The following is a 24,713-nucleotide window of genomic DNA, read 5'->3' on the forward strand; positions in this document are numbered from 1 at the left end:
AAAAACATGAAACAAAATACATACATGCCACTTGGATGCTTCACATGTCTTGAAAGTCCACCATATTGGCTTTCAATCAAATCTTTATAAATTGTAATCTGCGGTCGATCCTCAATTTATATACCCTTACACCTGGTCCAGACCGATAGGATCAGAGTGAGGTAAGAGAAATCCTTGACATCTGGGTGATTGATGATTGAACAAAGTATGATGACATAAATGACTTACTTGAGGAAATGTGAGACTTTCACGGTTCTTCAAGAGGACTGTGAGGGTTCAAGTACCTAGGTATCGTATATCTTAACCTTGAAGCTTGGAGGATGGCTAACATGTGAGGATAAAGCAGGAATGTAGGCGTAAATTTGCAAAGGAAGGATAATGATTGGCAGGTACCGTTGTTAACGAGGAAGATGCTGTATAGTCTGTCTGTACTGGATGTCAGTAAGATGCAGATTATAACATTTCGATAGGAGTGGTGGAGTAGCGTCGTGAACATGAAACTATTCGCGATCCCAGAGCCTCCTCCAATCCTTTATAATCGTAAGTGCCACTACCTAGGCAGCTTTCCGGTACTGGAATCTGAGATTGCGGTACATATTAAAACGTTTATACGAGACTCTTTGGAAATCCCGATGTAAAACCCGAATCCTTCAATCACGCCCCTTTACCGATACAAGTTTGAACTGTACGTACTTTTTGCTATTGTCAAATACGCACGTAGGGACGGACACGCATTCCATCGCGCCGACCGGTACCTGCGCCGCCAAGCTTTACACGAAAAGACGGAAGATAACAGAAATGTCAGGGCAGTGGATCTCATTAATTTTTGGTGTCGTGGTAGAGAAATTTATCACGTGAAAGAGGGCGCCTTTAGAGCCTGATGATACATGGTGGTTTGTGGATTACCGTGGGAAATTGGCCCGAAATTGATCCATCATGCAAATGCAACCTGATGTGCGAGTGAACTCAAACCTTCAAGAAACTCTACGGAGTGCAATACGCCGGCTTGCAAGTTGCAACGAACAGCCAAGCGTGCCAGGTAAGCTTCTCGGGAATTGATGGGGGGGGCTCATGTCTCTGAGTGGAAGAAGACAGTTTGGATCTTCCACGAGATCTTCAGAATTCGTGTGAAGTGGATGTGGAAAAACCGTTATTGTGATCGCCGTGATCTTTTGCTGAGTAAGTCTGGAGACTGGATATTGCTCACCTGAGAAGCACCAGAATGCGAGCAAGTAATTGGTCGAGAATCCAAAAAGGAGGTCAGCCAAAAGACAAGTCACCAGAGAGTTTTGTATTCGGCGTTATTGATGAGGTCATGAAGGGGAATCCAGATTGCAGCATGCCCATTGCTCAAGGATATCTGGGATTTCAACCAAAGTATTCTCTCCATGCATGCGTTCCAGGATACTGCATGACAAGTTAATCCTAATCGCGTAAAGCGAACCATGGCCAACGAGCGGGCCATACTGGATTCTGATAGTCGCTAGGGGTATTAATAGATAGCCAGGGCAAAGGTGCCACTTAAAATATTTTGGACGCGTAAACAAGTTGAGGCTGTGAGCCTGTGAGCCTGTGAGTTATAAATCTACCTCTGATAAGCTGTATTGCTACCGTTGTCCGAGGTGGCAGGCCGTAGTTGCCACTGTTCGGTGAGGCTGGCCATCTTTTGTTGGTGGAAAGAGTGCAAGAGAGCTACTGTTTGAACATCGAGGCACGGAACGAAAAAAAGCATTGCCGTGATAGGTAGCCATGGGCATTGATCGAAGGATACTTAGGGTTAGCATGCTCGTCAGCCAGCAGAGAGCAAAGAGCGGCGTGCTCTAATTCGAAATTGACTCAATCATATCAGCCACGACGAGGAAGACGAGGAAGATGAGGAAATCATGACTTGCAGGCTCGAAAGGCGCTGGATCCTATTGGCGGTCGATGTCGTCTGTTGACGGGTTGAGGCATTGAGGCATCACAGAATGTAGAAAATCCGACCATCCCAGCGTTTAAGGGAGAGAGCGCGATGAACAGGAAGGAAAGAAAAGGGCCCTGGACCTGCGCTTGAAATAAAGATCATTCATCCTACAGTAGGCAGCACGCTAAGATGTTAGTCGGCCGCGAGAAAGCGAGATGGAGGCACTTTGGACGAGACTACAGTGTGTCCTTTGCAGAGAATTGGTCAGACCACTGGTAGACTCATCAAACTAATAAAATCACTAGAAGCCTTTTATTGATCTACCAGGAGCTTTTGAGAATAGATCCGGCGATTCTGCCTCACAAACATGCGGAAGCCATTGGAACGGGCCTGGAAACAGACTGGACACAGTACCAAACCGGACGGCATGGGTATGTTAGAAGTTAGAATGGATTTGGAGGGCTGGTTCATGGATTCATGAGTGTAACCCTAGTACCGAGAGATCCTGCCCGAATCGGATGTGCAATACTCGAGGATATATAGATATGGTGGAATAGACAGCACACGCGTATCTCGACATTTTGACACTGCAATATATGAATGCCAATTTATATATGATATATATGATATATTGTAATCGAGAAAAGATTCGATTTCACCTGTGTACCTTGATTCTAATTCTCGACAAGTCCACGCCAAAAAGACCCAACAACCCTTGTTTCTTCAGTCGACCAGTCTAGGATTGTGAAGAGGAAAGTGAAAAAAAAAAAAGAGGAAATAGCCTTTTTTTCTAGGGAGAGACCCCCTTTTAGGGATATGGTAACCACCCAGCCAACCCAGCCAGCCCAGCTAATCTTTGGCAATCTTTGGCAATCTTGCGTGTGCAACGTGCGATGTGCAATGTGCAATGTGCAATATATGTGCCCTCTCTTGGATGATTTGATTTACCTGTAACGACAAGGGAGGCAATAATCGAGACCACCAGGGTCATAAGTTGGATCCGCACGTATCGTAACATACCCAATATTGTTTAGCGGCGAAAGCTTGTCCGTGATGGATAGAGAAATTATAACGTTCACGCAACTGGAAAAAAGGACTGCTTAAACCACTTCGGACCTGGAGCGATCAATCAATCAATCAAAATCAAAATCAAATCAAATCAAATCAAACCAAATCACACTCGACACTCGCCCAACCTTATCCGTTCATTGACTTTGCCTACCCAGGTAGCTACACCTACACCTACCTCTCCCAGGTGGAAGTGAAGTGTGAAAGATTGAGAGGTTGAAAGGGCGAGGAAAAGAACATCCCAAGAACATCTCAAAAGTCTCAAACAATCCCAAACCCCCCCAACCCTAAGAAATCTGCATTCGATCCTTCCCGGTCAACTTCCCTGGCGCATTTTCGACTTCCGCATGTTCTAAAGAAAGCAATCTTGATTCAAACCAAAGCCAAAGCCAAAGCCAAAGCCAAAGCCGAAGCCTGCTGATTTCCATTTTCATCCGCGCCACCATCCACATCCATCCACCCATCCACCCAACCGCCATCCATTCATTCATCCATTCAATCATTCATCTAACGCCAAAAAGATTTCTACTTCATGTTGAATTGATCGCCTGAGTTTGTCAACCACAACCAACCGACAACAGTCCCAATCTTTTCTTTACACGCACAAGAAACAAATACTTCGGATATTCTCCCAAGGATATCAAGAAAGCTTAATCCAGCAGCAATCGACTTCGACTTCGACCTTGATTTTAAACCCCGACATTCGTTTGCACACACTCCCTTCTTCTTTCGATCAAGAAGGATTCTTGGATACACCTCCTTTCTTTGTAAACTCTGCTGGCCATCTGGAAGACCCCAAATCTTCATCCTTCCCTTCTCAGCTGTTAAGCCTCACGACACTCGATACCTTTTACGATAATATTCTATGAATTGCGAACGTCACGATTGGATCTGAGCTTGCTGTCGATTGCCGTCCGAGAACTTTGAGAGGAATTGAGCGTGTTCTCGATCTGATCTATTTTCACTCTTCCATTTTACGAACCCGTTACGAATTCCACATTCCAGAACTTCAACTACAAACGCCTTGGCTGACGCAGCATATGCTATTGCACTTATAAGATTTTAATTCGGGCTCGTTTTTGTCGTCGATATGGACCACTCATATAGTGGCTCCGGGCGAAGGCCCCCTCACATAACTGTTAATTCGGGCAGTGGTGGAGATCTGCTCAATTCATCTACTAGTTCTCCTTCTACTGCAGGAACTCCTGGTCAATCGAGGCAGTTGATCCCACCACCGCGACCACCGACTTCAGGTTCGCAACAGTCACGCATGGCTGCTCCTGAAGTATATAGCTCACCCGATGTGGCTCAGTCAAATGAGATGCTACTTCCCCCTTCGAGATCACGGCCTGCAGCGAACAACCAATCATCGTCATACTCTGACTATCCTTTACCTTCTCCCTCAGTATCAGGGTTTTCATCACGCCGAACAAGTTGGAGCTCAGAGGCGGGAAGTCGAGACAGCCGAGCAGGGCCATTTGGCTCACCTTTTGATGATTCGAGAGCTTCTTCGAGGGCCGGCGATAGCGATGATGAGAACATCAACACACAAACTGTTTCCGAAAAATATAACATCATGCCATCTGCGGGGTTATTACTCTTCCCAGAAGATGTCGAGAAGGATGATTACCTTCACAACCCAGATCCAAGTGACAAGGACCTAGATAGATGCGATATATGGAATCGGAGAGGTCTTACAAACGTTGGAGGATTGGTGTTCATCGTCTTGGGCGTGCTGGCCTTGTTCGTTGCATATCCAGTTGTGTATGTTGTTTTTAATCAATCGCTGGTAAGACGTCTGCTAACAATTGTCTAGTACATTTGTGAAAGACAAAATCGATCCGACTCATGGAGCTTGTGCGGCAGCAATAGATTGTTTATCAGATAAAGTTAGCCTTCTTAAAAACGTGAGAACGGGTCTTATAGATCCGGATACTCCAGACTCCGTCAAGACTAAAACCGCTCACGATGGCACTAAATTGAAGCTTGTGGTAGGTTTCTTGAATCATGGGGGATTTTGTTTAATGCTAAACGACATTAGTTTTCTGACGAATTCAATACCGATGGACGAACTTTCTACGACGGCGATGACCCATTCTTTCAAGCCGTGGATATCTGGTATGGTGCTACTCAGGATTTGGAATGGTACGATCCCGATGCTGTAACGACCGGAAACGGTACTCTAAACCTCAAATTCGACGCTTTTCAAAGTCACAACCTGAATTATCGCTCGGGGATGGTCCAATCGTGGAACAAGTTGTGCTTTAAGGGTGGTCGTGTGGAAGCTAGTATTTCATTGCCTGGTCGAGGAGATTGGCCTGGTTTCTGGCCCGGTTTCTGGAGTATGGGCAATCTGGGACGACCCGGGTACCAAGCTACCACAGAAGGAATGTGGCCCTACAGTTACTGGGACAAATGCGATTACGGAATCACGGCAAATCAAAGTTCAACGGATGGTATCAGTTGGTTGCCTGGTATGAAGTTGCCAGCTTGTACGTGTAAGGGCCAAACGCACCCTTCAAGCGGCAATTCTCGATCAGCACCTGAAATCGATGGAATAGAAGGTAGTGTTGGCTTCATGACGGAGAACTGGGGAACAGCTACAGGTTCCGCATCTCAATCTTACCAGATTGCCCCATTCGACATATTCTATATGCCCGATTACAACTATGTTGAGGTTTATGACAACGAACAGAGTTCTGTAAACGCCTATCGAGGTGGAAATTATCAACAAGCCATGTCTGCAGTGACTTGGCTCAACAATGATTGGTATGATGGCAACGGATATCAAACGTTTGGATTCGAATATACCCCTGGATCTGAGGGACAGGTGACATGGTTCGTTGGTGATCAGTACACTTGGAAAATGGATGCTCGTGCCTTGAGGCCAAACGGAAATATTGGCCAGCGAACGATGCCGGAAGAGCCTATGGCTGTTATCATGAATTTGGGAATGGGTACTAGTTTTTCCCAAGTTATGATGCCTAATTTGAACACTCTATTCCCCGCTACCATGCGTTTTGATTACCTCCGGATATATCAAGAAGAAGGGTCCGAATCAGTCACTTGCGACCCTGAGGGATACCCAACAACCGAATACATCGAAAAGTTCCCGAAGGCATATGTAAGTTCACTCATCACATTTCTCATTAGCTAAACGTGCCATGCTAATTGATCCAGAAAAATCAAAACTACACGTCTTGGTCAGATGCTGGCTACTCGTGGCCTACAAATTCTTTTGTCGACACTTGCTAAAGACTCTTACTCTTCATTTCTTTCACAAACTTTTTGTATAAAGGACGTACTTTGCTTTGCAAAAGCGCAAAAGCGAATCATATACCCCTCGAGACGTGGCACGAATATTCACGCGCCAAAGGACATATAGAAGGCGGTCGGACATGGCGGCGCCTGGCGATTTCGATTCATCTTTTCTTTCACCGAATATTACAAAAGAGCGCGCGTTTTTGTTATTAATCTTGTTTTCTTCGCCTTCAAATACACAATTGCATAGCGGCGTCGGCGTTTTATACTTTTCAGCATCAAGCACGTTTATTGATTTGCCTTTCTAGCTTCACACCAACTGTTGTTGGTTATGTTCAAAGTGCATTTTGAAACCTTTGTGCTATCGCTGTTGTACAAAAATACCACTGGTTCACATTCTTCACGTTTTTAGTTTTCGGTTCAAGCTTTCGAGTTGATAGATGGAGTGACCTTCATAACTCGATTATTGTGTTTAATTTAGAAAGAGAGATAATGGAGCTCTAGATGGGTATCTTTACCAAAAAAAAACAAAAAAAATAGGCGGGGGAGGGGGGGAAGTTAGGGAGTGGAAGTGAGGATAAACGAATGAATGGATTGACTTTATTGACTAACTGACTTGACTGATTGGATTGGATCAATTGGTTTGGCTTGGCTGGCTTGGTCTTTGGTTTGATATTATATTTGATTGGATTTTGCAATGCGGGTGGGATCCTTTGATCGACTTTGATATGAATAGTTTGGAATGACTGGGCTGAAGTTAGACGAATAGGTGTTTATGAGAAATTCAGAAGAGAGGTGGAAATTGAGGTTAAGAGTTTGAGGAGCGAGAAGTGGAAACCTTTAGAGGGTGTACCTATATACCAATACCAATACCAAATGTCATGATAGTAAAGATACCTCAATAATATTTCACTGGGCCTTTTCACGTGTTTCAACTACCATACTTCAGCTGTTATTTATGATTGCAATATTCGGAGGGTGGAAAGTCAAAACACGCAAACGGTAAATTTAAGAGACACAGAAGCACATCCTCTATATAAAATGATCGCGATTGTTCTCGACAAATTTATAGTATGCCATATAAACAATATAGACAGCCAATTGGACTAACAATGCATCTACACAAAGACAAGTTTCTCCAAAGCTTCACACGACATAAGAAGTGTTTCTTTTTTTTGGAAGAAAAAAAAAGACAAGAACTTATATCACGTGCACCGGAGGGTCTCGATTGTCAATGCCAAGACTTGCTGGGGCAAATGCTCAGAACTTTTTTCCAATTGGGCGCTAAACCATTTTTGGGACGCTAAGATAATTCTAACCGAGAAATCGCACACTCTCAATATTCGTGAACTTTTCTCATTGAATTCTTCTGAACTTTTGAACCTCAACACCTAAAGAAGTCGACCACCGCCAACATGTCGCACCGTAAATTCGAAGCTCCCCGTCACGGATCCCTTGCTTATCTCCCAAGAAAGAGAGCAAGCCGTCACCGCGGAAAGGTCAAGAGGTGAAGCATTTACCCCCCCAATTTCAGCATTTGCGATTTTTGAAGATTCTACGAATTTATCAATCTCCGTTTGCAAATTATTTTTTGAGGGAAATTTTCATTTGCTAACTTCTCAATTACGAACAGTTTCCCCAAGGATGATAAGACCAAGCCAGTCCACCTTACTGCCACTCTTGGTTATAAGGCTGGTATGACTACCATTGTCCGCGACCTCGACCGTCCTGGTGCGAAGACACACAAGAAGGAGGTCGTTGAGGCAGTGACTGTCATTGAGACACCACCGGTACGAGCAACGCAGCCCGCTTGGCTTAAGCCAATGGCTAATATCTTTTTAGGTTATCGTTGTTGGTCTAGTGGGTTACATTGAGACTCCTCGTGGTCTCAGATCCCTTACAACTGTCTGGGCCGAACATTTGAGCGACGAAGTTAAGCGCAGATTCTACAAGAACTGGTACAAGAGCAAGAAGAAGGCTTTCACCAAGTACGCCAAGAAGCACTCCGAGAACAGCGGATCTTCCATCACCCGTGAACTCGAGCGTATCAAGAAGTACTGCACCGTCGTCCGTGTCCTCGCCCACACTCAAATCAGAAAGACTCCTCTCAAGCAAAAGAAGGCTCATTTGATGGAGATCCAAGTTAACGGAGGTAGCGTCGCTGAGAAGGTTGACTTCGCCAGCGGTCTCTTCGAGAAGCCAGTTGAGATCAGCTCCATCTTCGAGCAAGATGAGATGATTGATGTCATCGCTGTCACCAAGGGTCACGGTTTCTCTGGTGTCACCAGCAGATGGGGAACCAAGAAGCTTCCTAGAAAGACACACAAGGGTCTCCGTAAGGTCGCCTGTATCGGTGCCTGGCATCCAGCCCACGTCCAATGGACTGTTGCCCGTGCTGGTCAAGATGGATACCATCATCGTACCTCTTGCAACCACAAGGTCTACCGTATCGGACGTGGTGACGACCCCAACAACGCCGCCACCGAGTTCGATGTCTCCAAGAAGGCCATCACCCCGTAAGTTTGAACAATCTACCAATTTCACTATCACATTAACTAACACAACTTTTAGTATGGGTGGCTTTGTCAGATATGGTGAGGTCAAGAACGACTTCATCATGCTCAAGGGTTCCGTTCCAGGTGTTAAGAAGCGTGTCATGACTCTCAGAAAATCCATGTTCGTTCACACCTCAAGAAAGGCCTTGGAGAAGGTTGAGTTGAAATGGATCGATACATCCTCCAAGTTCGGACACGGTGCTTACCAAACCGCCGAGGAGAAGCACCAATTCTTGGGTACCCTCAAGAAGGACATTGCTCAATCCTCGTAAATTTAAAAATTGGTTTCGCATTTCGGGTTTCTTACGTTTCGATAGGTGTAGTCGGTGGGGGTATCATATGTGCAATAAAGCAGTCCATGATTACCTATGGATATACTAGCATTCCATCAATGAAGAAATGTCAATGATATCCAATAATTTCAATAATGATTCAACTTTTGATAATGTTTTGGTGAGCCCAGCCAAGTGTGAGAACCACCTGGTGAACTGAGATTTCTGATACAGGCAATGTTGGTTTCAACATGGTGAAAGACTTTGACAAGCTGTTCATCAAAATCATATTTACGGCTAACATTTGACGGACCTTGTTTTCGACCTCTTGGCCCCTTTTTCCCTTGTCTTTTCCAACAAATTTTAATAGACCTTTCACTGAGACCTTGGGAGCAATTTAAGAGTTGGCTTTATTAGCAATCTTTTGCATCAAACTTTCTACAATTCAGTTTTATATAAATTCTCTATGCAAGATAGTTGATATTGTTTTGCATTCGTCAATCTATCTCAAGTAAAATTCTCTTCTTTTTTTTTCACCCTTCTCGCCCATCTTCTCTCTACCTTTCTTCAGTTGTACAATCGTCATCCCATCAAACACCCCTGCAGATAGAATCTCAAGTTGCACAAACAAGAAAAAGAGAGATTCCCCATTACCCCACGTCACCGAAGTCACACAACATCCTCTGGTCCTTCCTTAACCCCTCTCTTCTTTGCTTTCTTTACTGGTTTCACTACATTGTTGATATCAATGGGTGCACTTTCCGCCGTCCTTGCCATCCCTTATCGAAGCATTAAGGAATCTATTGAAAGAAGTCGCAAGCAGAAGAACAAAAATAAACAAGCAAATAAACAAACAAAATCTGCACCAGGAAGTCGCACACCCAGTATTTATCGTGAGAAAGGAGGCAGAACACAGAGAAAAGAGAGATTAGAAGCAAGAGTTAGCCCGGAAAAAGGAAGATCGCAATCATTAGGTTATCTACCATCGTTCGAAACGCCTCCGGCAGAATTGGAGGCAGACTTGGGCAAGGGGTTAAACAAGGGAAAGGGAAAGGAAATCGAAGGGGCGTCGCTGCAGAAATTGTCGACGGGGTTAAAGACGACGGCGCAGAGAGACTTTGCGCTGGAATCTACACAGCAGGTAGAGGTCATTTCGTAGACGGAAAGATCAAGCTTGCACTTCCTTTTGCTTTGTTTTCTCGACAAGAACGAATTGGAAAGGCTGGGTTTGAGAGGAGATCTAGAATTGAGCGGCATTTCTTGCACAGCTCTGCGATCTTCAAAACATCAAAGGACAATAAAAGTTTGGAGGATATAAATATAAATACACGACCACGAGTACTTTTCGAACGAACGAACAACTACACAGACAAAATGGGATCAGATGAAGATTACATGGCGTTCCTCGATAAGGCAAACGAGGATCCCAGCGCTGGCACATCAAAAGCTACGAGCAATAATAAAAAGGCCGAATTCAAGACGATGGATGATGATGTGGATGTACCTAGCGTGTTGGTTAGAGCAACCAAGGATGCGTGGTATACCAGCGATGCCGATGAACCTTTTGTTGTTGTGGCGCTGAAATGTGAAGGAGGAATGCCGAATGAAGGTTTGTTCTTCGTTCTTTATTGAGAAGTTTGGGAATTCATTGGTATATGTACTAACGAAAAGTAGAAACATTCGCGAAACTCATAGCTCATCCTGCTCCCGCAGACGCGGCGGAAGAAATCCAGATCATGGATATCGGGGAGTGGGATCCCCAGGGGCAATATAAACAGATTGTGCAGGCAGTGAGAGATGCTAGTAAGGGGAGTGATGTGAGGGTTTATAGGGTATCAGGGGAGGGAGCGAGAGTTGAGTATTGGGTTGTGGGGGTTGAGGGGGGGAGATTGGTTGGAGCGAAGGCATTGAGTGTGGAGAGTTAGGGGGCTGTGAGAGGGAGAGGAGAGGGAAAGATTGTTTATACCTGGCGTTTCTTGACTTTTGGCTCTTGAGGAGGAATATTGGAGGATTTGGGTACATGATATAATGATGATGAATTGAATGAACTGAAAGTTGAATGGAGCTTTGTGATATGAGATGAGATGAGTTGTGATTTATCTTTCAGTAAGGAAATACAGATATGCATACCTAGATACTCTTTGTCGAGTGACATTGAGAATCTAGCCCGGAATAAATACACGGTGCATTCTGCTTTTCAAAAAGCTTTTGGGAAGATACTTTCAACCGGTTTTTTTTAAATGTCTTTATTTTATTTGTACATTATTCTTATCGGTCTCCAACCTATTTATCTGTTTTAGAATCTGCCATTTAGGTTCTTCTTTACTTCCCTCTCTCTTTCCCTCTCTCTTCATCGTCTTCCACTACCTAACACCTTTAAGAAACAAGTAACGGATGTACAATGAAGCCAACCTTTCCACCGCCCCTCCCCTCCCCTCCCCCCTCCCAGATATAACATATTTTCAACCGTCCAGATCCATTCGATAGATGGTTCGTCTCCCAATATCGCTCCTTCTTTCCTCTTATGGTCCTTTTATTTCGCAGTGTCGTACCGTCATGTATGTGTATTCAAAAATGGTCCTCAATATTCTCTGGCGCTCAAGATCGTTCTTGTCAATTTGTGGTTGGGTATAGTATAGATGGGTTGGCGATGCTTTTCTATGGTTTGTATTGCATGCAGTCTGTGTCTGGTGTTTGAGAGGGTGCTCAATGTTTAGAGATGTTTGAAGTCTGCGATCTTTGGGGTGATTTGATGATGGGAAGGCTTGGATTCGAGGATTGTTGATCTGTGGTTGTGTTGAGACTAGAGGAAATGGAAACAATATTGGGGGCGCCTGTGTCGGCACAGGAGGGGAGGCGATGATTCTGCTTTCCTTCGCAGATGTTCTGATTTGGTTCATGTCGCTCTGTTGATAAGCGACGTGGTCCTTGGGATTTCGTAGGTATGCGTGAACCTCATATCTAATCCTGCCTTTGCTTTGTGGATAGATGGATATCGGGTTGGTTCTCATTCCGACTTGGATCGTTGCTTGTATGACAGAGTGAAGTGGCTCTGACTGCAAACCACGGTACTGGCTTGCGTGTCGAGCGATTAATAGCTCAAAGCTTTACAATTCTAGTTCTCGCAGGACATCTACAGTATTGCGACAAGTATCACAGCCTAGGTGCGGATATCTCTGCGGTCGATGAGGTGGTGATGTATCTCACGAGTATGCGCAAGCTCCTCGACATCTCCTCAAATTACAAATGTCGCAGCCATCGCCATCCTCGTCAGTTCATTAAAGCGGTAGCCATCCAATACATCCCCGACATAAATCAATGGAGGGTGGCCCAAACAGCGCTCACAGCTCACATTCAAACTCCACACCATCCACATTGCCGCTGCATAAGCACAATTCGCTATCCTCTGCGCCTCGCTCCATTGCCGTGCTATATACCAATGACTGGGTAGTTCCCAGATATTCAAATACGCAACCATTGAATGACTTAAACGACGAGGGTCGTGCCCTGGGGGTGCGAACGGGAGTCGTGTGACTTGGAAGGCGAAGGATAAAAAAGAATGGAGGAGCACCCACGGTTGCATGTTCTGGTAGACGTCTGGGTGTTGTGCTTTGAGCAGCAGCCATCCATTCCAGATTTCATCAACAAGTTCGAATCTGAAGCCGAGATCGGCGAGGGTCCCGGGGTCTTCGTACCGGCCGCAGTCGCAGGGGGTGTAGGCTGGAGGAGGAGTGTTGGGAGGTGATACATCCCAGGCGTGTAGCTCGTTGGGGATGTCCGGTACGGCGGGCTGGGGGTGGTAGATAGGGAGAGGTTCAACCGGGACGTCCTCCGGAATGGGCTCGCCTACTCCACTCATTTCTTTTTCTTTCGGTTTCGAGATGAAGATTCGAAGGGGGTGGAATTCTCTTCGGCTCCGTTATGCCGAAATTTTGTTGTTGGTTGTGTGTATGTATGTATGTATGTATGTATGTATGTATGATTGTTCAGATGAAGGATATGATGATGATGATGATGATGATGATGATGATGATGATGATGATGATGATGATGAATTGGATGGTGTTAGGTGTCTCGAAAGTGCTACGTATTCGAGACAGGTCAGTTCTCCCTATCGGGTTGTATTTCGAGTTTACATGAATGTCAAAGATGGGGTATGCGATATAGAGATGAAGGAGTAAATCGAATGGGTAGAGAGAGATTTACACTTACTTATTGAGGTACCCGATGTATAAATGAATGAAGATGTCAAACGGGTGGGGAAATTTATACTTGTGTGTGAGAAATCCAATGTAGAAAGGAGCAAATAGATGGAGCTTCTGAGAAATGATTTTTTTTTTTTTTATATGTTCGTGGAAAAAAGGCGAGGCGTTCTTCAAGTCGTTGGGGGCTGTTTTTATTGGGTCGAGCCTGCCGTCTGGTCTGGTGTCTAGTCGGTGTCTAGTCGATGTCTAGTCGATGTCTAGTATCTCTTGGCCAGGCACATTACCAGAATTTGAAGCTTTTGGGAGCTGTTTAGAGCTGTGTAGAGCTGTTTAGAGCTGCTTAGAGCTACGAAGTAGTGGGGGGGGTCTACACTGATGATTCTAATATTTCTTAGTTTTCGTTATATATAATTTTGAGAAGCACATGATTGTAAGTTAAAGCTGTTAGGAGCTGTTCAGAGGTACAAAGTAGTAAAGGATCTACATGAATGAATTTTGGAAGAAGAAAATATCACATCATTTTGATTATTTTGATTAAAAAGAGCTATCAATTTATTTACTTGGCGGAAGTCGATGTCCAAGTCGATCTCCAATTCTATATTTCCCAGTCCTCGTCATAAATTCGTCTATTAACCCCATATGAATTCCCTTTCGTAAGTAAAGTACTCCCCTGCCAGCAATCTACTCGCAAACTCCCAAACTAGGCAGCACCACCCATCGATGCTTTTCCTTTCAAATTCTTCCACGGCCAGTGACTTCCCAAAGCCACAAACATTGCGATTCCGCAACAGGTAATCGCTAGCGCATATGTAACTTTTAGTCCCTGTAAATAACTCTCTATGATGCCCTCGATCAACTCTCCCTCTTTTCCAAACACATTTCTCAATTCGCTAACCCCTACCGATAAGACTCGGGCTGGAGATACCGAAGGTGCGTAGTGCGGAAGAACGTGCAAGATACGGTTTGCGAATGCGGCTTCGGCGATGGAGATGAAGAATGCACCACCGATGGTTTGGAGGAACAACACCATGGCTGTCGCGGAAGAGAGATCGGCTTGGGACACGGTGGCTTGGGCCGAGATGACGGGGATTTGGAAAACGAATCCGGTGGAGAGACCCGCGAGAGCTTGGTAGCCTATCCATTGTGCGGAGCTGGAATCGATGCCGAGTGTGTAGAGGAGCCCGCAACCTATTGTTGCGCCGGCTGCGCCGATAATCATGAATGGAACGCTGGGAGAGTGTGTTAGTATGGTTACGACTTTAATAAGTTAGTGTGCTGAAGGGAAACTTACAAATAGCCAAATGCAGATATCAATCCTCCAGAAACAATGGTTGCGATAGTAGTACCGATAATCATAGGCAGATTTCGCACACCAGATTGAGAAGCCGAAACTCCAGAGACGACTTGGAAGTAATAGGGTAGATAGTACAGTAAAAGGAACCATCCACCGCAGAGAAAGAATACATATACCATTCCTATAGAGACTGTACGCTCTTTCAACAAACGACCGACAATGATTCCACGCTCGCCTTGGAAATATTGGATTACAATAAAGAGGGTGAGGAGAAGAACGAAACCGACGAGAGTACCGATGACATCGGCAGATTTCCAGGCTTTCGTCTGGCCACCCCATTGAAGAGCCAGGAAGAAACAGACGAGACTGGCCATGATTGTAAATGTTCCAGGGAAATCCATTTGTAGGATTTTCTCCTTAAGGGTGGCAGGAGTTGGTACTGCATTTTTAGGTGTAGTAAACACTAGAAATTCGATGTATTAGTACATGGATTGTTCGTAACATAAAGTATGGAGAACTAATCAAATACTCACAAAATAAGATGATAGCCCCTGCGAGTCCACCAATTGGCAAATTAATGTAGAAACACCAACGCCATGTCAACTTATCTGCAAAGACACCTCCAAGAAGTGGCCCTACTACAGATGCCACTCCATAAGATGCACCTAAAATACCTGTATAAGCTGCGCGCTGGGATGGAGGTGCTGCGAATGCTATGATTGTATATGCTCCCGAGGCAATTCCAGCGCCACCAAGTCCAGCAATGGCTCGGCCTACTATCAACGCGGTACTATTTGGAGCGACACCTGTGAGTTTTCAAAATTAGTGTTTGTGTTATACTTCGGAATTTGAGACAACGTACCGCAAATCAAACTCCCGAGTTCGAAGATGAATATGGCAGTGAGGAAGGTTATCTTTAGTGGAAAATATTTGTAGGCCTTTCCCCATGTTGATTGAAAGGAACCGACTGTGAGAAAAAATGCAGAACCATACCAGCCGACAAGGTCTAAGCCGTGGAACTGGTCGGTGATTTTTGGAATTGCTGTAGCCTGGAATTGTGTTAGCTATAAACCCGACTGTATGGTGATGTATTGTGAACTCTGGTCGCAAAGCAAAAGGGGGAGAAGATATGCATACCACAATCGTCATGTCCAGAGAGACAAGAAAGATACTGAGTGATAAAGCAATCACTATCATCACCATTGCGAGAGCATTTGGATACTCCACACCATCTTCCCCCTGGCCATTGTTCTTTACCTCTCCACTTTCTAAATCTGCACCATCTGTGCTGTTCTTTTTATCTCTCGATATCGAATTGCTAATCGAAGGTGCAGTACTCTTTTCAAATTCGGTATCAGAGACTAATGTCGTTGGCCTTGAGGTTCCCATCTTTGTTTGGCCGTCTTGAGACATCGATATCTCTGTGTTGTATTGTTTTTATCAAAGTATAATACACAACAGTACCATACGCAGCCGCAGAGCAATGGCAATCAAAATTTGAAGAAGTAATGAGAAAGTATAAAAGGCAACCCGGTTAATCCTCAAAATTGACTTCTTTCATAATAGCAAACACGGGATCCCTTTATACAAAGCCATCTCATCTCGCCCAGACTCACTCACACTCGGGTATTGGAGCTTATCCCCCCCTTTCAACGACCGCCTTGCGGAATTAGTGTAACGGAGACGGCTTAAATCCCACCCCAATCACGTAGGATAGTCGGTATATGCGCTGACATATTCTGCAATACCCCCGCCGATGAATCACGACGAAACTTTAACGAAAACTTATCAAGACCGCTGCAGTATCTTGTAGAACATTCGAAATTGCATTCCACACCCAACAAACGCTTGCCCATTGGGCCAAGTTTCAAGCGCTTACATCTGTCAGACCTCAACTTGATACAGCTCTTGTCAAAGAACCCTCATTTGCTCTACGTCTAGTCAGCATGCTTGTGCATATCTGGGTATCAAAAGGGAAATGATAATGCAATGAGTAGGATATTATCTGATAAGTTTTATGTCATGGTCAAGTTTCCGCCGAAACGCCGTAGGAGAGAACGATGAGCAAATAATCAGATTCGGCGGAGATAGCGGTCGAAAGAGGATGAGGGATCAGCGAGTGAAAATGAGTCATTCTGAGAAACAATGACTTCTGGTGGTTACACAACATTTCACGTCGCACGTTTTGATCAACTGGCAGAATATACTTACGGAAAGGCGGTGTAAACTAACATCATTTGTCTTGATCTCTCACTCGCGACGACGACGCTCTGTACAACACAAATTCCATCGACATGCTGAATCGTGGGAAAAAAACTTTCAATAACGTTGGGCAGGATTAGAATGTGTGTGTTTTGCATCTTGCGGAGGCTCACACTCTCATTTCCCATACGAATCGCTAAAGTTTGCAATACCAAGATTGTAGCATCGATCAAGGGATGTTCTGACTCCTGAAATGGCTTCTAGGCGAACATACGACATTCTCATACTAGATATCTGTTGTTTGAACTCAAGCCTTGGTAGAATCATTCAGTACAAGCTGAATAACTAGAATGAGATTCAAGTAATGGTCTGACGGACGGAAATATTGTGATATTGGGAAATTGGCCCGTTTCCCCCCCAAGGCTCCTAAGTCTCTCAATATTGAGATTGCATGTTGCAGGTGATTCACTACTCAAGAATGGCATCGAGTTAATCGTTCACTACGCTCGCATGATCCCTTTGCATAATGGCAGAAAGCTGTTGGTGAATTTTCTTCCCGTGGATAAGTCTTTCGAAAGTACACAGATTACGTCCTCTGCAACTCAAACTCCATCGCAAGAATATGAGCCTCGTTCTCTTACGATCTATCCAACTAAGAAAGTCTTTTGGGGGAGTATTTGCCTTTCGTGGACACTCTGATTAAGATTCGATTGTTTCCTATATCAAAATTCACATTTCTCCTCATCTCTCATCTTGAGTTTTGACGATATTCGAGTGAAAAACTTCAAATGGATACACCCACAATGCCTATTCAAGGGATGGATGTTCTGTCAATAAGCAGACAATTAGAAACTACACCTAGTGGTAGTATGTTCCTACCCACCTGAGTGTTTGCTTTTATTAACCCTTCTCTGGGAGCCACAATGAGCACGAATGCGAACGATGGGTTTGGTACTTCACTTGCTGACATCCTACCCATCGAAATGATCCAAGCTATCTGCAAACACCTTCCCTACGAAGACCTCATTAATTTTTGATTAGTGAGCAATATTTGCGCCGCAGCTGGTATGGATCGTCTCGTCAAAGATATATTTGTTATATTCACCAGAGAGAGTTTCGAGAAATCACTTGATATCTCAAAGCATCCCGGAATGTCGAAACATGTCGCGGCTATACACTACGTACCATTGAGAATGAAGGCAGTCAGCGAAGATCATTATAAGCATCTGCTGAAAGACGAGGAATTGCAACCAAGATCAGAATCTCTGACTGATATGGTTCGTGATCTTGAAGCTCGCAATAAGATTTTGTGAAGAACAAGATTTGATGATGAAGAGCGAATTTAGTAGCTTCATATTTTCACAAGTGCTGCCAAAGCTCAGCTCTATGAAAGAGTTCACTATGGGAATGTGTGAGCCCTGACAATATGATCATTTACGGTTGAAGATCAAGCCTACACCATTTTTCTGTAACAGTATGGGACATAATAATGCGAGGTATCACAAAGAAGCTTCGATATTTCTTGCCGCTGCTGCTAACGCTGGTACGAAATTGGAGCATCTTTACCTTGAAAGATTTAACATGGATATGCTATTTGACGCCCACCTTGGCAAGAATGGGATACTTCCATATAAGCCGGATCCTCGATACCTTCGCCATCTACATCTCCGGGTAATGAGGACTCCTACTTCCAACGCTAATCGCGGATTCAAACAACTGCTGCAAGCTACATCCAATCTCGAACATCTCACCATCTCAAAACAATGGAATAGCACGCAATCGAAGAAACTGCCGAAAATAGACTGGGACAAAATCATAGTGGGTCTAACAATGCCGCATTTGAAAAGCGTTGATTTTTCATCTTTGGGGGGCAGTAAATCATCGCTTACTGAGTTTCTTCAAAGACATGTCAGAACTTTAAGAAGTCTAGAGCTCCGACTTTTTATTTTAAAAGAACCTATTAAGGACTGGGGAGAAGTTCTTGATGGAATAAGGAGTGATTTGACCTTTAGGGAAGTGGGCTTGTCCTATTTGAGAAGTCTTTTGCCCGAAGACCAGAGTAATTTTGACAGAACTGCCGAGATGAAACACATTTACCATGGCAATACCTTTCACTTACTACTCGAAGATCGTCTTATGCACAAGAACCTCCTCGCTAAAGAATCTTCTCTCGTACCCAGCGAACTATGGCAGAACTATATTCTCTATCTGACAACACAGAAACGAAAGGCAGAGGCGAGGCAGGCAGAACTTGAGTCACAAGGTCTTACGTGGGACTATGAGAATGACGATGAGATGCGGCTCTATGCTTTTATCAAATAGCTTAGCGAGTAATCATCTGTATCCATACATCTAACACACACTCTTCTTTAACGACCAAATCGTTTCCATGAACCAACTAATTCCATAATCTTTAATGAATTTATCTATATTTTTGCATGAACATAATCTCCATTTGACTGAAATAAAGTGAAAGACATATAATCTCATCCATACAATAACCATACCCAATATCTTGAGCTTTATTCCCCAATGCCATATATATCTACACCTACTTAATATCCATACTTCCACCACCATTCAAGCCCATACTCTTCACCACTCACCACTTCTAAACCCTTCCCCCATCTCCATTAACTAAATACAAAACACATTATAAATACCTACACTCTACATCTGCACCCCTCCGCCTTTCCACCCCTTTCCACCAAAATCCTCTCTCCACAACCCCGAGAAATATCTCGCCATCCCATTGACTCCACTCAACCACGCTATTCTAATCCGCCTCCAAAACCTAATATCTGAACACCACCCCCCTTTTTTTTTTATTAAAAAAAAAAAAAATCAACAGCCAAACTCCCCCCTTTTACTTTCCCCTCACTCCACTTCCTTCACGCCACCAATACACCCCACGACTTCTCCCCATCATCCATTCATCCACCCATCCACCCCCCCAAACTAATCCCCAAACCCACACCACAATCCACCTCCCCACCTCCTTAATTCATTCGCCTAAGCTTATCTATTCTTCGCCCCTTTCCAACCTATCTCCCCATCTACAGCATTTCAATCCACTACATTTCCAACTCTCCGCCATCCAAATTTCTCAAATCTCTCAAACTTGTAAGTTGTTTTTTTGTGTAGGTGTATGTGGTATGGGGTATGGGGGGGGGGGGGGCGGTGTAAGGTACAAGGTGTATTTATCTAGTATTTATAGACAGAGGGGACGAGATTTTATCCGTTATTTTGGTGTGTGTTGATTAATTAGGGTTTGAATATTAGGTTCTCAATAAGAATGATAGCTATGATTTATTGTGTCTTCCAGATACATAAGGGAGAAGAGATTTAATATGGAAAAACCATTTACTCGTGTACGTATTAGGAGAAAAAGAAGCTGATTTAGAGCATGCGAATGCGTTCTAATACCTTATACCATCACAAACCATTAGACTTCTAATTATTAACTGATTTTAGGATAAGAAACTTTTTGTCGTTGATATACATATTTATTATGATTCGACTATATTACACAATAACCATACGCCAAGAATCCTTCATGACTGAATATTCATAATCGTAAAAATGCGCCATCGCAAAGCTCTCATATCTTGTGGATATCCATTTAAAATCCCATACCCAGAACCTCGTCCAATCCCGCCGTACTGTCCATATCCTCATTAGTCGGCCTGCCGTTCTATGATAACCTATATAAAATATCCATTGTAAAAATCGTTCGCATGTTAATTCAACCATGCTGCTTCCAACACTGTCCATATTGCATTGCAGATGAGGCCCTAGTTTCACTCATCAATCTCCTGTTTGAACAAAATCAGTCGTGGGTCACCGCAGCAGCAGGTCTTGTTATATTATGTTGCCCGCCTGGATAGGTCTCGGAATAGGTGGGCGGTCCTAACGGTGGACGCGCCGATATACTTCGACTCAATGGCCTTCCTTCCAACTCTTCATTCGAATCTGCTGCGCTTGTAATCGGTGTTGATGAACCTCCTATCGATGTCCGTGTTGCTGAATTACTCGCCGTCGTAGCGGTAGGTCGAGAAAGCTCCGCAGATAGTCTCGACTCCACACCCGATATATTTCGTTCCATAGAATTGTTGATAGTATCCGCCTCCACAGCCGGTACACTGGATGCTCCATTTTCATTGGCTTGAACTTCATGAGAAGCTACCATAGTAACCCTATCCTCACTCCTCAAACTTGGCGGTTTATCGCCCTCCATATAAGCCGGGGGCGCCTCACCCCTCTCATCCAACCCCTCTTGTCTTTCTCTGTTTGCACCCATCGTTCCCATCGTCATACCCATTACCCCCGCTCCCCCTCTCCTCGGTCCAAATCTCGTTCTAAAATCCGCAAAAGATTGTACGTCGCGAGCCAAAGCATTCTGTCCATTATGTCGTCTGAGTAGTGCTTTTCGTTTCCGTCGCTGGGTAATGTACAGTAGAAGGAAGAAAACGATGACTACAAAAACAGCGACAATTACGAAATAGTAGTTGTAGACATGGCTTGATGTGTTCTCCTCGTCAGGGTCTGTACTGGAGGAGATCTGACGGTTATTCAAGATGTGAGGGGTGGATGAAGGAGGGGTAACCGAAGTGATGAATGTTGTTGACACTGCGTCGGGGATCTGTGCGCAAGATAATTTGGGAAAGATTATCGAAAATACGAGGAGAACTGAGGAGAAACGTTGAATGTTGGTGCATTGGCAGACATCTTTCTGATACTTTGATGGCATATCTATATATTTGATGAATATCTTGAGTAAGAAAGGAAGCAAGTTGCCTTGAAAGATATAAAGATGTGAATATAGCTCTACCAAGGCAGACTCGTCATTCAAAACCTTCTTTGTATTAATAAGGATTGCAGTTGTATGAGCTATTTTCTCGCAGTCGCAAGTAGTGGCAAGCAAGGTATCCGCGCGCTTTTGTACGAGTACGAATTCCAACAAGAAACAAACACGCTGGTGAGTAGGAGCCAAAAGAAAAGATGAATAAGATATTAAGCCTTGCTTGTATACTTTTTCTGGAGGAGGAAGAGAGGGAGAAGGAGAAGGAGAAAAAGAAAGAGAGAAAGAGAAAGCGAACGAAGAATACTGTAGACAATAAATAAATGAGTGTGAGAATGAGGATATCCGGATACCCAGGATATGTGTCTTACGTAATACGATGCACCAGAAATCCTGCCACTTTCCTTACGCCTCAGTATGGCTGGTGGGCTAATGCTAATGCTACCCCGTACATTCTAGACAAAATGGATTCAAGCTGTGTCAGTTTGTCTTGTGTCTTGGTCTTAACCCTGTCCTAGATAGCCGGTGACGGTGGCCTAAGAAGCTTGTGTTGGGGTCAACCAATTGGAGAAGACTTGGAACAACCGCTCTCGGATAAACGGGCTCGGCGTGTGTTCCGCTCTGTCCGTGCCGATTATCATTGTTTTCAAATGGAATGGGACATGCAAAGAGCATTCATTATTCCGGTTTATACTACGACTACCCTTCAACACAAAAATAGGAGTTATAAACTCGCAAATCAGGCCTCGTCGTTATTGTATATCCAAGTGGAAGAAGCACCAAACCCCACAAATCAAAAGGCAAGCGTCATGACTTTAGCCTGGTAGTCGCGAAGCAAGACGTTTCAACATTGAAGGCTAAAACACAGAGATGTAAAGCGGATCGGTAGCATACAAAATCGAGCAATGAGTCACAGAAGTTGCAAAAGAGGCGAAGGTTGGTCGAGGAAGTTGGCATTGTGATGCTTTTGCTTTGCTCGTCGGGCGTGAATTTGCGAAGGCAGTGCATGCATGGGCTGTGAGGCTGGGGAGGGTGAAGTGCCGGGATATGTGCGTGGAACTAGGCACATCGTGAAAGCAGGAAAGAGAAGATAAGGATTAGGGGGGGCATGAAGAGAAGAAAGAGGAGAAAATGGTTTGTAGTGGGGACTGGATCATTGTGGGTTGGAGCATTCCAAGGAAGGACTAATGGGCGGGCATACCAAGATTTTATAGATGTTTTTGTGGGTATTGATTGAAAGGCTGCATTTCGACAAGCGGTTGTTGATGATCAATTGTTGATAGAAATACTTATTAAGGAACCATTGCTGCAGGTCGATGCCGAACATCCATAACCTACATTTGTCTGGGTATGTTGCGCACCCTTTGGCAAGTGCCCGAGTATCTAGACTATGGCTACTCTCCAAGTGACAAAATGGGTAATGTTAAAGCGGAAAGTTTCAGTATGTTAAAAAACCCACAATCGTTTATTAAACAAGTACATCGACAGTGGGATACCTAGATTGCAAGACCGCATGAGAGATGCAACAGGAGACCTGGTGTCTCGAACAAGGCTTTCAAATTTTTTAGATGACCGAGAAGATATAATTCTGGCCATGGAAGATGCGACAGTTTGCGGATATACCTATAGACAACGGGCCTCGATGTGATTCTGATGTAGAAGGCATACTGGGTCATTCAGACTTCAACAACTATGCAAGATCGAATGAACTTTGGATAGACTAAGTCATCTGGCCAAATATTTTGTCCAGCAGCGAGCTAACTTTCCTTCAAGGTCCGACTTCTTGAACCCAACAAGCTCTAGTTCTATGCTCCGACGAATGTTTGTAGCACTTTCAAATTACAATAGTAGCATATAATCACAAAATGAAAGCCAACGACCTACTCCTCCCTTTTGTCCTCGCCAAAAGAAAAACAAAGAAGATCATCTTCCATTGGCTGTGCGAAAACATACTCTTGGGTATACCTCAAACAGATAAGTTACTTTTGTTGAAAGGATCCACAACAAGCATCAAGCTGTCATAAGTACAGTAGGTATAATTAGTACACCATATGAAAGGGGGAACATTACCGAGATTCATCAGCCCAGGATGCTATGTTTGTAGATCTGGGGTATTCAAATCTCGTAGCTGACTGATCCAAATTGCCAGGAGTGTTTGATGTGAATTCAAAGCATTTTGTACACCTGTTTGGTTCCGATGTTCTAGAGCGCATCTAGTAGACTGTAAAGAAATGTACTTGTATGTGAAGGATGGTGCAATACCACCCACCATGAAATTGGTCAATTCATATTGCAGACTGGCTGTACCCGAAGCTTCCTGTTGCGTTCTTGTCCCCAAAATACGTAATAGGAAAGGTGCATTCTCATCTGCACGGGCCACTGCCTCTAGCCGACTTGCTTTGCATTAATACAGACCTTCATCGTTTATCAAATAGGCACATAAAATATCACGAGGATTCAGGCATCTCGGGAAGTCAAAAGAAAAAAACAACGACTGGTATATTCATCATGACACGAGCTATTAGAGGTATGTATTAAGCAAAATTCTCGCCATGTCATCTACCTGGCTTTCACTAGCTTGATCCTTTGATCCTTGATCGTCTACCCAGTGCTCTAGAACACTTCTGAGTATACACCGACAGATGATGCAAGTTCGCATTTTGTCTGGTATAAGTTTGCTTGGAATCACATGATGTATCTTGTCTAACAATAAAGCAAGGCACCCTTGTGGAGTGCGATCCATCTATCAAATCTCTCATTGTCAAGATAGATGCAGAGTCGCATCATGAATATATCGTCGAGGATCTAGACGATGAAACTTTGCTTATCCAAGAGAGCAAATTGGTGCATTTGAAGGCTCTTCTGGAAAAGGTATGTATGCCTTTACGTTTATGGTCTATTTGGTGTGGCTGACTTGATTACTCTCCAGGCACTCAAGGAAACGCAGGTCGAAGATGAATCGGAATCTGAGTAGAACGGAGAGAACCATGTTGTGTTGAAGGCACTGGCGTCAAACAGGAATTTGTGGCGTTCAATACGATGGATTATTGAAGCATGCTTTTGGTCTGGGGATGGAGTATTTAATTAAGTCAAAGATAATCTTCATTAACATCACAACGGAATTTACAAATTCGTGGTTCTGTTTCATGGGA

General features: G+C 44.1%; 10 protein-coding genes across 10 annotated transcripts; 7 read left to right on the forward strand and 3 right to left on the reverse strand.

The window, feature by feature from the left end:
- The first annotated feature begins 3,015 nt into the window (after positions 1–3,015).
- Positions 3,016–6,752, forward strand: BCIN_14g02820 (hypothetical protein). The gene is made up of 4 exons (XM_001551241.2): positions 3,016–4,735; positions 4,788–4,962; positions 5,013–6,095; positions 6,152–6,752. Exons 1-4 carry the CDS (start codon positions 4,062–4,064, stop codon positions 6,224–6,226), a joined length of 2,007 nt encoding a protein of 668 aa, XP_001551291.2. The 5' UTR covers positions 3,016–4,061; the 3' UTR covers positions 6,227–6,752.
- An 859-nt stretch (positions 6,753–7,611) lies between these two features.
- Positions 7,612–9,222, forward strand: Bcrpl3. Its single transcript, XM_001551242.2, has 4 exons — positions 7,612–7,739; positions 7,866–8,022; positions 8,075–8,748; positions 8,804–9,222. Exons 1-4 carry the CDS (start codon positions 7,648–7,650, stop codon positions 9,057–9,059), a joined length of 1,179 nt encoding a protein of 392 aa, XP_001551292.1. The 5' UTR covers positions 7,612–7,647; the 3' UTR covers positions 9,060–9,222.
- A 410-nt stretch (positions 9,223–9,632) lies between these two features.
- Positions 9,633–10,291, forward strand: BCIN_14g02840 (hypothetical protein). The gene has a single exon (XM_001551243.2). It carries the CDS (start codon positions 9,808–9,810, stop codon positions 10,216–10,218), a length of 411 nt encoding a protein of 136 aa, XP_001551293.1. The 5' UTR covers positions 9,633–9,807; the 3' UTR covers positions 10,219–10,291.
- Positions 10,292–10,293: 2 nt separating this feature from the next.
- On the forward strand, positions 10,294–11,112 carry BCIN_14g02850 (hypothetical protein). The gene is made up of 2 exons (XM_001551244.2): positions 10,294–10,668; positions 10,734–11,112. The coding sequence occupies exons 1-2, from the start codon at positions 10,434–10,436 to the stop codon at positions 10,982–10,984; spliced, it is 486 nt and encodes a 161-aa protein (XP_001551294.2). The 5' UTR covers positions 10,294–10,433; the 3' UTR covers positions 10,985–11,112.
- Positions 11,113–12,236: 1,124 nt separating this feature from the next.
- Positions 12,237–12,985, reverse strand: BCIN_14g02860 (hypothetical protein). Its single transcript, XM_024697129.1, has one exon. It carries the CDS (start codon positions 12,916–12,918, stop codon positions 12,295–12,297), a length of 624 nt encoding a protein of 207 aa, XP_024552943.1. The 5' UTR covers positions 12,919–12,985; the 3' UTR covers positions 12,237–12,294.
- An 853-nt stretch (positions 12,986–13,838) lies between these two features.
- Bcmfs1 lies at positions 13,839–16,654 on the reverse strand. The gene is made up of 5 exons (XM_001551246.2): positions 15,696–16,654; positions 15,421–15,607; positions 15,092–15,364; positions 14,556–15,021; positions 13,839–14,493 (listed from the first exon to the last, which is right to left on the reverse strand). The coding sequence occupies exons 1-5, from the start codon at positions 15,969–15,971 to the stop codon at positions 13,965–13,967; spliced, it is 1,731 nt and encodes a 576-aa protein (XP_001551296.1). The 5' UTR covers positions 15,972–16,654; the 3' UTR covers positions 13,839–13,964.
- Positions 16,655–17,683: 1,029 nt separating this feature from the next.
- BCIN_14g02880 (hypothetical protein) lies at positions 17,684–18,073 on the forward strand (the record flags this gene model as incomplete). Its single annotated transcript, XM_024698326.1, has 2 exons — positions 17,684–17,711; positions 17,802–18,073. 2 exons carry the CDS (start codon positions 17,684–17,686, stop codon positions 18,071–18,073), a joined length of 300 nt encoding a protein of 99 aa, XP_024552944.1.
- Positions 18,074–18,236: 163 nt separating this feature from the next.
- Positions 18,237–19,082, forward strand: BCIN_14g02890 (hypothetical protein; the record flags this gene model as incomplete). The annotated part of the gene is made up of 1 exon (XM_024697130.1): positions 18,237–19,082. One exon carries the CDS (start codon positions 18,237–18,239, stop codon positions 19,080–19,082), a length of 846 nt encoding a protein of 281 aa, XP_024552945.1.
- Positions 19,083–20,248: 1,166 nt separating this feature from the next.
- Positions 20,249–21,798, reverse strand: BCIN_14g02900 (hypothetical protein). The gene has a single exon (XM_024697131.1). The coding sequence runs from the start codon at positions 21,508–21,510 to the stop codon at positions 20,590–20,592; it is 921 nt and encodes a 306-aa protein (XP_024552946.1). The 5' UTR covers positions 21,511–21,798; the 3' UTR covers positions 20,249–20,589.
- Positions 21,799–24,014: 2,216 nt separating this feature from the next.
- Positions 24,015–24,677, forward strand: BCIN_14g02910 (hypothetical protein). The gene is made up of 3 exons (XM_001551252.2): positions 24,015–24,088; positions 24,281–24,432; positions 24,491–24,677. Exons 1-3 carry the CDS (start codon positions 24,070–24,072, stop codon positions 24,533–24,535), a joined length of 216 nt encoding a protein of 71 aa, XP_001551302.1. The 5' UTR covers positions 24,015–24,069; the 3' UTR covers positions 24,536–24,677.
- Positions 24,678–24,713: the final 36 nt, after the last annotated feature.

The sequence above is a fragment of the Botrytis cinerea genome, chromosome 14, assembly GCF_000143535.2.
Source record: "Botrytis cinerea B05.10 chromosome 14, complete sequence".
Classification (NCBI taxonomy): Eukaryota; Fungi; Ascomycota; class Leotiomycetes; order Helotiales; family Sclerotiniaceae; genus Botrytis; species Botrytis cinerea.

Excerpts from the sequence above, each read along its gene's own strand:
- BCIN_14g02820 (XM_001551241.2), top strand. The coding sequence starts at position 4,062 with ATGGACCACTCATATAGTGGCTCCGGGCGAAGGCCCCCTCACATAACT. Across the intron at positions 4,736-4,787 it reads TTCGTTGCATATCCAGTTGT|TACATTTGTGAAAGACAAAA; the intron begins GTATGTTGTTTT and ends ACAATTGTCTAG. Across the intron at positions 4,963-5,012 it reads GCACTAAATTGAAGCTTGTG|TTTTCTGACGAATTCAATAC; the intron begins GTAGGTTTCTTG and ends AAACGACATTAG.
- Bcrpl3 (XM_001551242.2), top strand. The coding sequence starts at position 7,648 with ATGTCGCACCGTAAATTCGAAGCTCCCCGTCACGGATCCCTTGCTTAT. Across the intron at positions 7,740-7,865 it reads CACCGCGGAAAGGTCAAGAG|TTTCCCCAAGGATGATAAGA; the intron begins GTGAAGCATTTA and ends AATTACGAACAG. Across the intron at positions 8,749-8,803 it reads TCCAAGAAGGCCATCACCCC|TATGGGTGGCTTTGTCAGAT; the intron begins GTAAGTTTGAAC and ends CACAACTTTTAG.
- BCIN_14g02840 (XM_001551243.2), top strand. The coding sequence starts at position 9,808 with ATGGGTGCACTTTCCGCCGTCCTTGCCATCCCTTATCGAAGCATTAAG.
- BCIN_14g02850 (XM_001551244.2), top strand. The coding sequence starts at position 10,434 with ATGGGATCAGATGAAGATTACATGGCGTTCCTCGATAAGGCAAACGAG. Across the intron at positions 10,669-10,733 it reads AGGAGGAATGCCGAATGAAG|AAACATTCGCGAAACTCATA; the intron begins GTTTGTTCTTCG and ends AACGAAAAGTAG.
- BCIN_14g02860 (XM_024697129.1), bottom strand. The coding sequence starts at position 12,918 with ATGAGTGGAGTAGGCGAGCCCATTCCGGAGGACGTCCCGGTTGAACCT.
- Bcmfs1 (XM_001551246.2), bottom strand. The coding sequence starts at position 15,971 with ATGTCTCAAGACGGCCAAACAAAGATGGGAACCTCAAGGCCAACGACA. Across the intron at positions 15,365-15,420 it reads ACTCGGGAGTTTGATTTGCG|GTGTCGCTCCAAATAGTACC; the intron begins GTACGTTGTCTC and ends GAAAACTCACAG. Across the intron at positions 14,494-14,555 it reads ATATCTGCATTTGGCTATTT|CGTTCCATTCATGATTATCG; the intron begins GTAAGTTTCCCT and ends ACACTCTCCCAG.
- BCIN_14g02900 (XM_024697131.1), bottom strand. The coding sequence starts at position 21,510 with ATGCCATCAAAGTATCAGAAAGATGTCTGCCAATGCACCAACATTCAA.
- BCIN_14g02910 (XM_001551252.2), top strand. Across the intron at positions 24,433-24,490 it reads TGAAGGCTCTTCTGGAAAAG|GCACTCAAGGAAACGCAGGT; the intron begins GTATGTATGCCT and ends ATTACTCTCCAG.